We start from the raw sequence: 16355 nt of genomic DNA, 5'->3' as shown, positions 1-16355 counted from the left end.
ATTAGGTCAAACAAACACTGCATCAATGTAATACCCTCTCTATTTATCTTTAATAGGGCCCCGTTCTATATTTGTACTCAGAAAGAGAATTCATAACGTTGGCAAAGTTTCACCCATCTAACGTTAACGTTACCTCCTCCCGTACCATCGCTAGACTACAACACTACTTCAACATTAGAGATTTATTACATTGTTCACGTATTGGCAATATTCCATAAGCTTAATCATTTGAAGCATGATGTAACACAATGAAGTTATCAACTATGCAATATGTCTCATAATATTTTCGCCAAGAGTGACTTCATCCTCACCCTAGCATATTATCTGACAGTGTGATTTTCATGCTTTATCACACACGACACGATTGGGAAATAAAACTGCAGTTTGAGAGGAAGCTGCTAGGTGCCCCCATTGCGGTGTAACGACACCTTACCGTTTTGCGGTAACTCATGTTGCCCTCCCTCACTTCCGCGTTAGCCTACAGTTGTGGTGTTTGCCGGTGTGAGTGAAACAGTAACTTGTGCTTTCGCCATGGCTGATCCCTGCTCTCTCAGCAACTCCCAAGCTTGCAAGACTACCAACATCTCCCTGCACCTGGTCGTAGACTTCGACAAGAAAGTTCTGCGTGGATCGGCGACTCTTGATGTTGAAGTGTTGGAAGAGAGAGTCGAGCATGTGGTGGGTGGTGTGCAATATAATCGAGTCAGAAATTGCATTGCATTGCATTTCATAATAGGACTTAACTGATCTCAAACTTATTCAAAGGTAAATTGTAAAAGTGAATGTGGCTACTGTCTACTTGAATGTGTGTTTTCTAGTGTTGAGTAGAGTAGAGTAGACGTCCTTCGGTTGAGTAGGAGTTCGCACTCCATGGAACCGCTCCTGATCAACTGCTTCTTCCTCTCTGCAACCAGCTGACTGTGATGTTTGGTTTGTGGGGATTATCCAAGGCCCTGTAGTTGTACACTACTGGGTGGTTCTCCATCAGTCTATCAAGTCTTATCGGGCCACACTGTTTACTGACGGTGCTGTTACCACCTCCTCTGTCAACCCATTCCACCAAGGTACCACTCTACTACTGAAGAAAGCCTGTCTTCTGCTGTTGTTTGATGCACATCTTGTTAGGCGTAGACTGTGACCCCTAGTTCTGCTGTCCCTTATTTTTTCTGTTAAGCAAGGCTTTGTGTCATACAGTCCATGCACATATTTGTACGTATTGATGAGGTCTCCCCTCAGCCGTCGATACAGTAGTGTTGGCAATTTCAAGGCTCGGAGTCTTTCTTCATATGATAGGTCCTTCAGACCGGGAACCCTTTTCGTCGCTCTCCTTTGCACATTTTCTAAGAGGTCAGTCAATCTCCACGTACTTGGGGACCATATCGGGCCACCATACTCAATGTGGGGTCTTATTAGTGACTTATATAACAGAGTGAAGATTTCCTTATCCACATGGTGGAATGTTCGCCACATGATACCCGCCATTTGATTGGCCTTTGATGCTATGGATAAGATGTGATTTTCAAACATCAAGTCTTGATCTATAGTAATTCCCAGATCTTTTTCCTCTTTGTTGAAGGTCAGGTTCACCTTCGCCGCAGACTGGTCAATCATGTGGTATGTAAACTCTGGGTGCTTAGAGCCCACCCTCAGAACAATACATTTGCTGGGGTGGAACCTTAATTGCCACTTGTTTGCCCATTCTTGCAAGCTGTTAAGGTCTTTCTGTAGGTATTCACAGTCCTTGATGTTACATACACTTCGATAAACTTTCGTGTCGTCTGCAAAAAGTTTTGATTTGCTCTGTACTACTTCTGGCATGTCGTTGATGAAAAGTGTAAATAGAACCGGACCGAGAACGCTACCCTGCGGTACTCCGCTAGTGACATTTGCCCAACTTGAGCGTGCTCCGTTCACGCAAACTCGCTGCTTGCGTTCCGTCAGGAAAGACCTCACCCATTGGAGCAAGTTACCACATATCCCGTAGTTTTCGACCTTTCTCAGTAGTCTCTCAATTGGTACCGAGTCAAAAGCTTTTTGGAAATCGAGATATATTACGTCCACTGGCCAGCCTTGCTCAATCCAATTCGTCCAGTCATCAAGACATTCTAGTATTTGTGTCGTCGTGGATCTTCCCGGTAGGAAGCTGTACTGGTTCTCTGTAAACAGACTGTGAGCTCGCATATGATCTACGATCTCGTCTCTGATGATACTTTCCAGTATCTTTCCTGTTACTGATGTTAAGCTTACTGGTCTATAATTACTCGGTAGTTTTTTACTTCCTTTCTTGAATATTGGCGTGATATGCCCGACTTTGCAGTCATTCGGTAACCTCCCCTCTTCTAGTGATTTATTAAAAATAATGTACAGTGGCTTTGCCAGGATTTCTGCCAGTTCCTTCAGAATTCTCGGATGAATCCCGTCTGGGCCCATGGTTTTATTCTGGTTTACCTCTTTCAGTCTCTTGCCAATGTCCTCCACTGACAGTTCAACCATAGACAGCAGTGCATTCACATTTTGTTTTTTTGCTTGTGGTATGGTGCCAGTTCTTTCCTCAGTGAACGTGCTCACAAAGAATTTATTTAAAGTTTCTGCTTTTTCTCTGTCCGTTTTTGCAATTTCGTTTCCATCATTTAGTTCTGTTGAGTTGAGTTTATTATGATCCACATTTAGCCTCCTCAGAGGCTATTCTTCCTGTGGTCATGGTCACATACATATTTACACATTACATACAGTTAAAAACATACAAAGTAATATACATAGCAGTTGTAACACAATTTCTCATCGTCGATATTTACAGTCCAATTTTGCAGTCCAATACTTGCTAGTTGCTGTTCCATAACTGTGACATTCTGTACAGGAAGCGTCTTTTCTGAGAGTTGGATTTTGGTTTTGGTAGTCTAATCGTGTTCATTGAGCGTGTTCGGTAGTTGTGAATCTGAGACTGAAAAGTGATTTTGTCGTGCAGAGCTTTTGGTTGTTTGGTGAGCATTATTCTTTCGAAAGTGGCAAGGCTTTTCTGTTGAATTCTGTCCCTTACAGTTAGCCAGCCTAAGGTCTTCAGCATAGAGTCCACATGTGTGTAACGATCGCAACCAAGAGCAAGTCTTGCGGCCCTGTTCTGAACCACCTGTAGTCTTCTTATGTTGTTCTGTGTTGTGTTCCCCCAAACGGAGCAGCAGTAGTCTATATGTGGAATTATCAAGGCGTTAACTACGGCTATTCTCTGCTGACGTGGTAATAAGTCCTTAACTCTCCCCACCTGTGCCAAGCTTCTGTTGCACTTCTTAACTATTTGAGTTACGTGGCTGTCCCATGTGAGGTTTTGGTCAAGGTGCAGTCCGAGTAGCTTTACTGTGGGGCATTGTTCCAAACGTTGCCCCCTAAGTTCCAGCTCCAAAGGTGGCGCTTTCCTGGTTTTCTGTGCTGTTCCCACAAGCATCACTTTGGTTTTTCCATTATTCAGTTTTAGCATGTTTTCATCTGACCATGTTGCCACCCTTTCTAGGTCTATTTTGGTTTCTGTTCTTATATCATCCAATGTGTGTCCTCGCGTGTGAATCGTGCTATCATCCGCATATTGGTCTAATAATCCATTCTGTACCACCTCCGGCGTATCATTTACATATATGTTATACAGCTGTGGTCCTAGGCAGCTGCCCTGTGGTACCCCACAGTGCAAGGTTCTCTGCTTGCTGTAGGCCCCATTTGTATATACCTGCCATTTGCGGTTCGTCAGGTACGATTCAGTCCAGGACAACGCATCTTCAGTAAACCCGTTCGTCGTCAGCTTCTTTAGAAGAAGAGCGTGGTCTACTAGATCAAATGCTGCGCTGTAGTCTAGTAGGACTACCGCTGTCATGAGCCCATTATCCATGTTGTCCAGCCAGTCGTCTGTCATCTTCAGTAAAGCCGTTTCAGTTGAGTGCAGTTTTCTGTAGGCATGTTGTGCCTCAGATTGACAGTTTGACCGAAGTAGGTAGGATGCAATCTGCTCAGCAGCGATTCTCTCACATATCTTCCCACAAGCCGGAAGTAGACTCACAGGTCGCGAGTTTGGTCCAGATAGTGACTGCCTATTATCCTTAGGAATTGGGATGATTTTAGCATGTTTCCATCTCGTGGGAAAGGTTCTTGTAGTAAATGAAAGGTTAATAATGTATGCCATTGGTCCAGCTATGGTATCTGAACTAATCCTTAACAGTTTATTGTCGATTCCATCTTGACCTGGTGCTTTGCAGTCCTGAAGTTGTAAGAGGATCTTGTGCACGTCCTTGTCGGTTACAGGATCGAATGTGAAAGATGACTGACTAGGCAACACATGTAAGCTGTCAGATGTTGATAGTACAGGCAACGCATGTGAGTTATCAGATGAAAGTCCAGGTAACACATGTGAGTTATCAGATAATAGTCCAGACAGCACATTCAAGTTATCTGGTTGACCAGACAACACATGTGAGTTTGACGATTGTGAGTTTTCAGGTGATCCATGGGCATCCGTGCGGTCCATGCAAGAACGAAGGTTGGCGACCTTATCCTCATAGTAGCCAGCAAAGTGGTCTGCTATATCCATGGGTTTGGTCAGGAGCTTCCCATATGCCACAATGCTAGTTGGACTCACTGTGTGTTTTCTCCCTAAAAGAGAGTTGATGGTATTCCATGTTTGTCTCGCATTTCCCGAGCACGATTCAAAGGTTTCTCTGTAAAAACGTGTTTTTGCTTTGCGGCACAATGACACAACCCTGTTCCTCAGCTTTCGGAAAACTGCCCAGTCAGATTCAAGACCAGTTGCTTTTGCTCCTCTCTTTGCCTCGTCCCTTAGCTTCATCACTTCCTGTATGTCCGGGGTTAGCCAAGGGGCTGCGTTGGATCTGACTGTAAATTTCCTGATAGGGGCATGGTTATCACATATGCCTTGTAAGATGTCTGTGAACATGTCCGTTGCCTCATTGACGTCATCAAAGTTGTAGACCAGGTGCCACGGCGCCTCACGTATGTCAGACAGAAAATCCTCCTCCTTGAACAATTTGTATGACCTCTTGTGTACTGTTCTCGGTCCCTTTATGTGGATTTTGGACTTGCGCGTGAAAATCACAGCATCGTGGTCAGAAAAACCGATTCTGGGATGCTCTCTCTTGTCTTGGATTTACTATTTACATATTTCCAAAACAGTTTTGGGTTGCCCTTAATGTTGTATGCCATTTCTTTCTCGTAGTTTTTTGCTGCTTTTCTGGCTGCCCAGCGAGCTTGGTTCCTTGCCTTTGTATAGCTTTTGTAATCTTTGTCTTTTTTTGATTCTTGATATTTCTTCCAGGCTTTTTGTTTTTTGTTCAGCTTACTTTTGAGGTCCCTGTTTCTCCATGGTAGACCTCGTTCATTTTTAGAGTCGCTTTTGGTATGCATTTCTCTGTGGCGTCTTTTACCCTGTCAGCAAAAAGTAGCCAACTTTCTTCTACCGATTTGCCTAGTAGGAGTTCTTCCCAGTCCGTATCAAGTTCTTGCGCCATCTGTTGATAGTCCCCCTTATTGTACTTGAAGTACTCTGGTCTAGTCTGAGACCTCTCAGCATAGCACTTATACACGAAAGACAGTACAACATGATCACTCTTCCCAATAGGTGGACTTGTCTTTATGTCTTCAACCATGTGTCCTTCATTGGTGAATATCAGATCAAGTATGTTGCTTTCTTGACTCGGCCTATGCCTTGTAGGAAATGACACGTGTTGGAATAAATAGGCGTCTCTCGTGGCTTCGAGAAACTTATTCCCTTCACTTTTGGCCGAGCGTGTCAACCCCTCGCCTTCTCTCCAGGCTATGTCTGGGTAGTTGAAATCTCCTAGAAGTAACACATGGGTTTATTTCCCCCTGTTGCAATTCTTTAGCATATTGTACAGTTTCTCATTGTTTTCCACAGTTGAGTTAGGGCTTCTGTATATTGCCATGATTAGTAATTTATCATTCTGATGGAGCTTTACCTCTACCGTAACTGCCTCCATAGCTCTAACTTCCTCAGGCATGTCCGGTTCCCCAGCAACTAGGTTACTTCTGACATGTACTGCAACACCACGTACTCCATCCTTCATTGCATTTGTGTGCACCGTATAACCTGCTATTTGTAGATCTGCTGGTGACATTTTGAATCTTGAGTTTTTCGGGTTTGTTTCTGTTGTAACTATAACATCAGGTGCCTCATTATCTATCACCGCAAGGTATTCTGCTTTCTTGTTAGTTAGGCAGTCAATGTTGGTGTATAAGACTCTAATCTTAAAGTTAGATTTTAACTTATAATTAAACCTACAACCTAGTGTTGTAGGTTTAATTATAAGTTGAATAAGTTAATTAAACCTGTTAATTACACCTGATTGAATTTTGCTATCTTGAAACTCATTAGACAATGGGAAAGGTAATTTGCAAGAAAGTAAAACCTCACTCATTCATTATTTTCAGGATAAGTCGATGATCTTTGCATCAGGTTACTAAGCATTACGTTACACGTTTATGTGTCTTGAATTGTGATAGTCATCTGATGATGACTATCATAATTCACAAACACTTAATGGACCATGAGTGCTACAGATTTATGTATTGGAAGAGGTTATTGACAGGATCACTCTGTCAGGAACATGATATTAAGTGTTTGCCCTGTTAACAGCATGATCCTGTCAATAGCAGATGTGATCCTGTCAATAGTACAGACCTCTGCTATTGACAGGATCGTCAGTCAGTAGGTCAAATTTTCCCAGCATTGTCAATAGTGCAATTTTTCTACTATTGACAGGATCATCATGTCAATAGTGTATCATTTAGTCCAGTTAAGCTCCTTTGCAAATGGTATTATTTACAAGATATGCTTTTCCATATAGTTTTCAAACAAAGAACTGATATGTGACAGTACTGGTCGATAGTCCCTGCCTGTGATAATGATAAGTATCTAACATATCAATTTCCGGTCATTGCTATCTGAAGATTTTATGTATACGTGGCACAATAATGGTGGGGAATCTGGCTTTCAGCTGTAACACTAGTGTGTTTAATGTTCAACCTTAAGTGAATTACACAGCCCTAAAATCAACAGTGAAAATGTAACACCCCTACTGACAAACACTGGTACAAACAGCCCTTTGTTGCTTCGTTGGCAGACTCGGTGTGTAAAGTTAAACCATTAATCTTTAACAGCTACCCTCCAAATCCAGCTTTTTGCTTTATTGACATGGGCACGACTAAAGATGGACTAATTTTGCGTTCCCAGAGAAAGAAAATTTACCCATTACAGGCAATGTTACTCGCTATTTCTGCTCAATATTACAGCCAAAGCATGCTGCAGGTCATACTGTTATAGCAACATTCCTGAAGAGTGGAGTATATAAACCTGTAGTACCATTATGTATGTACAGGTGCCGTGTGGCTGATAAGGACCATCTGGCAAATCCCAGCACTGGTACATTTAGTGTATTAGGGCCTAACTACTGTAGATACTTTGGGAATTTCAAGAAATAATAAAACAGGCTTTAGTTATATTTGCTCAATCAGTTACCTTTACAATCAAACTGTACTTGAGGTCTTTTGCTCGTAAATATGCATAGATTAGAGTTACTTTTTGTTGTTTCATCAGCTGGTTATTATGAAGTCTTAAATGGGAAAATTTGTTATAAACGTTGCATTGAATACCTGGTGCATATCATTATCATTCTATGTGAATAAAATTGTGTGCTACTGAACAAGAACAAGTAGGGAGAGGATATGGTAAACACCCCTTCTACTCAAAATTTGTTTCAGAAACACTAACCCCTCACCTTTACTTTGGAAAAACCCCATTCCCTTCCATATGATTCACAACAGTAAGTTATTATGTACTGTTGATAGACATTTAATCAGACATTTAATCAGGAGTTTTTGTCATTTCTTCCTCTCTTCCTATACAAAGGTTCTGGATACACGTGACCTGACCATCCATGGTGTGGAGGATACCAGCACAGGTCAGCCACTGCAGTTCCTACTGAAGGACCAGGTGGCGCCTTTTGGATCACCTCTGCAAATCAGCCTTCCAGCCAACTGCCAAGCAAAGTAAAAACATTTGTAGATGCTGATCAGTATCATGTGCAGTACTAAGCTATTCAAGCAATTGTTATAGATTTTATGGACGGTCAGACCTTTTTAGATAGCATCCACTGTATATTTTGTGAGTGACTATCTTTTATTCACTGATGATTCTATCTGAAACATATGGCTGTTTTTCAAAAGCTGTCCATCTCCCGAAAAAAGTCTTCATGTATCATGTATCTTCCCTTTATTGCCTAGATGTCTAACTTTCATTCGCTGATCAGTATTATTAGGCTTAAGTTCCAGAAATAATTGAGAGATGGTTGTTGAAAACATTGTTGGTATTGACAAACTTCCTAGCATTAAGTTGAAATGCACTTTGTATCCGATCCTTATTACATCAAGAAACCTGTACTAGTAGTGATTGTTATCAACTTTTAAACTACATGTAAATGTCCTTTTTCTTCATACAGAGGGAGCAAGTGCCAAGTGAAAGTGAGCTATGAGACAGCACCCTCCTCCTCAGCGCTGCAGTGGCTGTCCCCACAGCAGACAGCTGGGAAACAGCATCCTTACCTGTTCAGCCAGTGTCAGGTGGGTGAGGTCTGAACATGTGTTCTTGTCTTAATCTTTGTAAATGTCCACAGATGAGGTGCTGTGTGACATAAATGCCTGTGCCTGTGCCTGGGACACATGGGGATCAGTGCATTTGCACGCATTCACACGCATTCACATAATCTCATTATTTAGAAGTACTGTTACTAAATAGAAGACTTCTGTTCATTTTGTCATCCGCAGGCCATCCATGCCCGCAGCATGCTTCCATGCCAGGACACCCCATCCACCAAGATAACGTATCAAGCTCTGGTAAGTGTTCAGGCCTTTGTTCAGAACACCAGTTGCCCAGAGAAGAACAAGAAATAATCATGTCTTCAAGTACTCTTTATCAACCCAAGATTGAGTTGTTATTCCATACAACTATCTTTGAGTCTAACTAATTGCCACCAAAAACTGTAGGATCATTCTCATTAGATAGCTGAAAACAATGCTTACAGCTAGATGTGCCAAGGTTAGGTGTGACAGATCATTCATCATAAAGATGCTGCACCATATGCCTGTAAAGCTGATGTGTTATGCTAAAGGCCTGTTATACTGGCTACTCAAAGATAGATACAGAAGGTGAAATCATAAGCCTTGTGGTTACGGTTTGATACATACTTGACATAGACCTACAGTCTATTTCTGTACTGAACTAGACTCCTTAATATTAGGTTTTCTTTTCCCCTCATATCAGGTTTCTGTCCCCAAACCCCTGGTGGCTCTGATGTCTGCACAGAGGTGTGGTGAAGAACCAGACCCAGCAGACCAGACCAGAACTCTTTACAAGTTTGATCAAAAGGTGGACATTTTGCTGAAATAACAGCATAATTTTGTGTCTAGAAAACAGTACAAACACCTTTCTGTTGTTGTTGCTGATTTACTATTGCTTCAGGACTAAGCAGTCTGGCAGCTTATTTTTCATTGATGTAATATGATGTGATTTGGCTGGGCTAGGACCTTCATCAGCTGTCCTTGGCAAGTCTTCACATTGAGAAGCTGGTAAGAAATTTCCCGTTTTGAAGCATCTCTTTTTCTTCTCCAGGTAGCTATGCCTACCTACCTGATTGCTATAGTGGCTGGAGCTTTGGAGAGCAGGTAAAACATGACTTTGCATTGATCATGCAATTTGTTTGTGCAAATTAAAAAAGTGCATAGAACAATATTTTTTTCTTAGAATTTAACTATTAACATTAATTATACAAAGTTATGTTGTTTTATTTACTAGTACTTGTAATGCATATTGACAGTTTAGATCAATATTTTGTTGAATTCTGTTAACTTGTTTTGTTAACTCTGATCATTTGAAGGTTGGAACCAGGTATTAAGAGAGTTCAAGAGTTTTGATGTTTAGATGATTGAAACATTGAAAGGAAACTATTATTGCCTAAACTACCTTTTCCAAATTAGAATAAACAGTTAATGACAAAGCTCTATAACTCTTCCTGCCATCATATTGGAACTTCCATATGCGACAGGGACATTGATCATCGTACTAAGGTCTGGTCAGAGAAGGAGTTGGTGGACAAGTGTGCCCACGAGTTTGCAGAGGTTAGTCAGATACTTACCTGGCAATACCATAATGATTGTTCTATTAATACTATTATCAAAATAAGTCAGAGTGATGCCAAAATCAGCAAGAAATTTGCATCATTGAATGCAAAATAAATTCTCAAAGCTACAAACATTTATCAGAGGTATGAGATTTTTTTTGATTTGCTGTTGTTGACTGTGATTTCAGACAGAGACCATGCTGAAGACAGCAGAGGACCTGTTGGGCCCGTACGTGTGGGGACAGTACGACCTGCTGGTGCTGCCTCCATCCTTCCCGTATGGAGGCATGGAGAACCCCTGTCTCACCTTCGTCACTCCAACTCTACTAGTGGGTGGCTCTTGTGTATATCATATCAGTTAAGATGACATGCAAGCAAGTGTTCTAAGGCTATGGCTAACATACTTGCACAATTGTGACCTTACAATGTATGTGTAGTTTATGCATTGTGAATGTTTTTCTATAATGTCTTCATTGAAGTTTAAAGGAATTCTGACTTAACAAACACTTATTTGTTTATTGTTTGTTATAACATGCTCATACATGTATCAATGATAGCTTGATAACTTTTAATATTCATTGTTTTTACAGGCTGGAGATAGGTCACTTGCAAGTGTAAGTAAACCATGATATCCATCAAACTTAATACAATGACTTCACTTGTACCTTAATTCGTAATGTCTTTATCAGTATTACTCTTTTTTCCCAACCTTTTGAGCAAGAAAGTCATAGTGCTTTTGATGCTTCAGCTACATCTTTCAAACTGCAAATATGTAAGACTGACCAATGTTAATGTCTGTGTCACAGGTGGTGGCTCATGAGATCTCTCACAGTTGGACAGGCAACCTGGTCACCAACAAGACATGGGAGCACTTCTGGTGGGTAACATGACACTTAGTAGTAATCCTTTCCCTGTACATGAATATTCTGATACTACTTGGTGTCAAGGCTATCAATGTGTACCTGTGAACCAAAACTGCTTCTGGGTAATTTCACTCTGTGCAGTATGTTCCAAACTATTGAAAATCAAATGTTTCGTGTTAGCTAATGATGTCAGTCTTTCCTTTCATGAACCAAGTCAAAGTTGTGGCAATACTGCTGCTGGGCTATCAGGACCCATCCTTCTGTCCTTGGTAAAGAAAATTTGCTCCATCCGTCCCAAAAATCTGAACTTCATGACATGAAATTGATGGAAATGTATTTTGTAAGCTCAAAATGACTGATTTAACAGCAAAAATGCGTTGATTCCCAAGCAATGAATGGGACAGATTAAACATTAGATTTAAAAAAATAGTCCAAGCTGGAAAACAGTCTGTGCTGCTGTCTAACTTTATATGCACACCTTAAATTTCTAACAAACATTAGAGGCATGAAATATTCCATAAGATAAAGATGATATGGTTCTAAATTAGTTCTAAACAATTTATTTTCTCTGACTTTCAGGTTGAATGAGGGTCACACAGTGTTTGTGGAGAGAAAGATTGCAGGCAGGATGCATGGGGAGCAAACCAGACAGTTTGGAGCTTTAGGTACAGTACCCTTGCTGGCATAGTGAGAAAACTCATGAACAAAGAATGGAGAGTCTAGCATTGACACTGTAATGACATTGAGAAGGTTACCACATTACGTAAATCACAATAGAGAGCAGTTACAAATTCTTGCCGGATTATCAAGCTAAGTTGACAGAGGATAATACCTATGCAATCGGCCATCTGAATACTGATGTTAGAATTAAGCCTACCTGTTATGGATAGAACAAGGATTCATCGTTATCCACATATTTGTATCACTTGTATCATTGTTTTACATATACAGTCAAACCTGTATTAGCGGCCACCTTTGCATACCGGCCACTGCCCAATGTGTCCACTTTTTGTCGGTCCCTTGGATTCGTAATGATTAAGAAATAGGCTTAGCGGCCACCTGTCCAACGCGGCCACGGCCACACGATTTCCGGTCCCGCAGGTACAAAAACACTGCCGATTACGGCCACGCGGACCGCTGATCTATATTTCGGCACGCGTTCAGCCTTGTACAGCGGCCGTATCGTCACCCTACGCCGGATTTAAAACCTCTTTGATTTATTTTCAAAACAAAACTTCGTAAACTGGCGCTACCCATACCCGCTGACAAACGAGGTCATATAAGGTCAATAGACGACACCAATATTACGGAGGTAAATTGTGCTAAAGTTACGTTCTAATACACTATCGCTTAGGTTAATTTACATCACTAAAACTTTCTAAATAAATTGTTACAAAGACAAAATGATATGAACTTCAGACTATGGTGGATTTTATTCTTACATTTATTAAGAGATAAGTCTAAAATGACGAGACTTTTCTTGTGGGTACCACATTAGCATAATGGGCGAATCTGACTGAACGCGAGCGAAGTATCAAAGACCATCAAAGGATACAAGACGAAAGATCAAAGAAATATGACGATACCGGTCTCTTCAGACAATATCAACTGTAGAACATTTAAAACTTTTTATAGCTTTTGTTTTCTTAATACATATAGTGTAAAAATCATTGCAGTACATGTACAGTACTGTATTATGTGAATAAAGATCAGTGGGTACTAAAACCATGTTTAACTTATTGCTTGTGGTCAATTAATTAGCATATTTTCCATAGTGGCCACCTCTCTATAGTGGCCAATTTTGACCAGTCCCTTGTGTGGTCGCTATAGAAAGGTTTGACTGTACATTTACCCTTTGTGTATGACACTTAAAACATCTTTTATTACCTTTGTCTTTAGGTGGATGGAAAGACCTGTATCACTCGGTGAGTCTTCATTGTTGTTTTACACTTGAATTGATACTTGCATACATGATGACACTAAGTATTGAGATGATGAACATGTATAGACTGCAATGGTAAGTAAACCATAATGAATATATTTTGCATGTTATGATCAACAGTTATGTTAGCCAGGTTTTGTTTCTACAAATATTACTATCCAAACTTGTTCCAGGTACAAACCTTTGGCGAGACAAACCGACTGACTGACCTGGTCCCCAGACTGGAGGGCGTTGACCCTGATGATGCCTTCTCCTCCGTCCCCTATGAGAAGGGATTCACTCTGCTCTACTACCTGGAGGAGCTGGTGGGAGGGCCAGGTCTCTCATGTCTTCTTTTTGGCAACACCTCAGGGGTGGTTCCCTTTTTGAGATGTCAACTATTGTTCTTCCACCATTGGTTTATAAGTTTAAAAAGTTGTTCATATCAAAGATTTACTTGTTTAGTTGGTAGTTATAATTGTACCGGTATAACATTCAGCACTGAATGGTTGGATTTTATCAGCCGTGTATTAAAAGAAATGTTTCTGTCCTTATAGAGAAGTTTGAACCATTCCTGAGGAAATACATTGAGACCTTCAAGTACAAGTGCCTGGACACTGAGGAATGGAAAGCCTTCCTTCTAGACTACTTCAAGAAAGAGGTGAAGTAGGATTTTACTATCTTCCTTTTTTTATTGCTGTCTACAGATGTCATGTATATTACGTAAACCTAATGAAGTACCAAATACTGTTCAACCAGGTTTCTGAAGGGCTATTTGACAAGGTGGACTGGAAGGCCTGGCTACACACGCCTGGTATGCCACCAGTAAAGCCCAGGTCAGTAGTGCACATATTGCCAGTGTGTCTCCTATCTTGTTCATATTTGACTCATAGACCCCTTTCCAAACTCTAGCACCATTTTGAGAGCACAATCTAGCAGGAACCAGTGTCAGAGTGTGTTCTCAAGAGAGCAGACTTTGAAGGACCCCATGGCTCTGGAGTTTGATAAGGGCTGTATTTGGCTGTACTCTTTCCAAAGAATGTCTTGCCGCATTCAGTTTGACCAATTTTGAGACGATGAAAGTCTTTGAAAATCATAAACATTTGTACGAATCACCTTCTGCCCCAGCTATGACACGACCCTGGCAGATGCCTGTTCAGCACTGTGCCAGCGATGGAGTCAGGCGACACCCGACAACCTAGACCAGTTTTCTGCACAGGACCTGGAGGGCATGTCCCCAGGACAGAAGACTGAGTTTCTGGCACAGCTGCTACTGGAGGTACAGAAATTAACATAGCTTTTATTATCTAGTAGTGATCTTTGTCACTCTGATCAGCTTCATTGAAATATGGACTTTTCTAAGGTCAACTCTCCAGGATCAAGGTACATGTACCTTTGTCAAAGTATTGCCAAATCCTGTCCCTGTCCTGACTTTGGCAATGTTCCCATTTCAGGCCCCACTGTCAATCCAGCATATTGAAAAGATGGACCAACTTTATGGCATGAGTGCCAACAACAACTCAGAGATCAAGTTCAGGTGAGTAGCTGCTTAAAAAGTTTATTTTGGACATATATTGGAAGCTTATAGAATTTGTGATGTTATACCTTCATCATGGAAACATCCTCCATTCATGCATATGCACTATAGAAATAAAAAAGGAATTGGAAAGATATGGAAACAGTGCATTCCTGATAACCTGATGATGAAAACAATGCCATGTAATATATCTCCACGGCTACAGTAACATTTTGTTGCACCAAAGGCCACATATTATAATATTATGTTTCTCACTACTATTCCCTCCCCCTCCCCAGATGGCTGAGGTTGGGGATCAGGGCACAGTGGGAGGGTGCTGTGGACCCTGCCCTCGAGATGGTTACTGTACAGGGGAGGATGAAGTTTGTTCGACCACTTTACAGGTAATGACTAATGTATTGGGAAGAAATTGCAACATGATTATTTCAGACTCTGTTGTTTATATACCAGATACACTAGTTCTACAACAGAGCAAATATTCACTCTAAAGGCTCCACTGATACTAAAGATCTTTATATGTCAAAATAAGTTTAGGCACACTCTTTTCCCTGCACTAGTTGCTTTCTTTATTTTCCTGCATTTCGTCCATGTATAGATTGCAATATGTTGCAGGGCTACTGTCTCAAAAGGCATATACAACAATGTGTGTTTTGGTCAAGTTTCAAAGAATTTCAAAATACTTAACAACACCAGGTATTTGTTTGCCTATTTCAGGGACCTGTACGGGTTTGAAAAGGCCAGAGAAAAGACGCTGGAAACCTTCAAACAAAACAGGCCCTTCATGCACAGCACCACGGCCAGCCTGGTGGCCAAGGACCTGCACATCCAGTAGTGAACTTCAGGCATTTCATTCACAGTACCATGGCCAGCCTCATGGTCAAGGACCTGAAAATCCTTGGATGATTCAGTCCTGTAGAGTTCTCTTTATCTTGGCAGATCCAAGTTTGTCTGTTAAATATACCAGCAGCTCATCATTCAGAATACTAAAAGGTTTCATGAATAAAGACAGCATTTTCCCTCAAACCTATCCAATATTTATTGGATTTAAACATGCTATTTTAAAACCAGCCCAGTTTACAATTCATTCATCTGCTGGTTGGAGCTTAAACATATTCCTTGTCCCAGAATTCCTGATAACATCAATATTGAACACCATTGAATTAAGATCAGTGCTGCTACTGGAAGTGAATCAAACATTGATTGGACATTTCTATTATGCCTGTTTATGCTGAAAGTCTTATACAGTACATGACTGTAATTATTTGAGTCCATGCAATTGTGCTATCACTACCATAGATATCAACATACAAATGTACTCATCACACAATACAGCATTACAACTTGTGCAAGGCAAATGGTGTATCCCACAGTCTAACCACTATTGCATAGACCATGATTTGAGTTTGATTGGTAAAAAAAAACTTCTAGATTGGCCAGAAAATTGCACATATGATTATACAAGTTTACATCATTGGTTTGAGTTGTTTTTCATGCTAGTATCTGTAGTAAATACAAGCCTGTGCATGCATCATGGCAATTTGCCACATTTCTGTCTCAATGCAGATTTTGCAATTAAGTGGTAAAGACTCAACCTTCCAATAAGACCACTTCACTCTACAGCCTGGAGTTACACAAAACCATTGTATCAGTAGCACATAACATACTCCTGCAGCTCTCCTAGATAATGGAAATGATGGAAAATTAAAACTTACATTCTTATCATCTAAGGAATTTAAGACATTCTATGTGTATTCAATTTATCCATCCACCATGATATAACATTAGGTACAACAATAGCCATGAAAGCAACAGATACTGAATCCCAAAGCAGCACTTGTTGATATGTT

General features: G+C 40.8%; 1 protein-coding gene across 1 annotated transcript; it reads left to right on the top strand.

Moving 5' to 3' along the window:
• The first annotated feature begins 443 nt into the window (after positions 1-443).
• On the top strand, positions 444-16230 carry LOC118416024 (leukotriene A-4 hydrolase-like). The gene is made up of 19 exons (XM_035821062.1): positions 444-678; positions 7922-8061; positions 8511-8631; positions 8836-8904; positions 9332-9436; positions 9680-9732; positions 10113-10185; positions 10376-10516; positions 10778-10801; positions 10994-11064; positions 11630-11715; positions 12950-12975; positions 13166-13310; positions 13529-13632; positions 13731-13807; positions 14100-14250; positions 14426-14508; positions 14787-14891; positions 15223-16230. The coding sequence occupies exons 1-19, from the start codon at positions 532-534 to the stop codon at positions 15338-15340; spliced, it is 1839 nt and encodes a 612-aa protein (XP_035676955.1). The 5' UTR covers positions 444-531; the 3' UTR covers positions 15341-16230.
• The last annotated feature ends 125 nt before the right edge of the window (positions 16231-16355 follow it).

Source organism: Branchiostoma floridae, chromosome 5, assembly GCF_000003815.2.
Source record: "Branchiostoma floridae strain S238N-H82 chromosome 5, Bfl_VNyyK, whole genome shotgun sequence".
Classification (NCBI taxonomy): domain Eukaryota; kingdom Metazoa; phylum Chordata; class Leptocardii; order Amphioxiformes; family Branchiostomatidae; genus Branchiostoma; species Branchiostoma floridae.
Note: the sequence above shows the minus strand (reverse complement) of the source record. Positions and strands in the feature narration are given on the sequence as shown.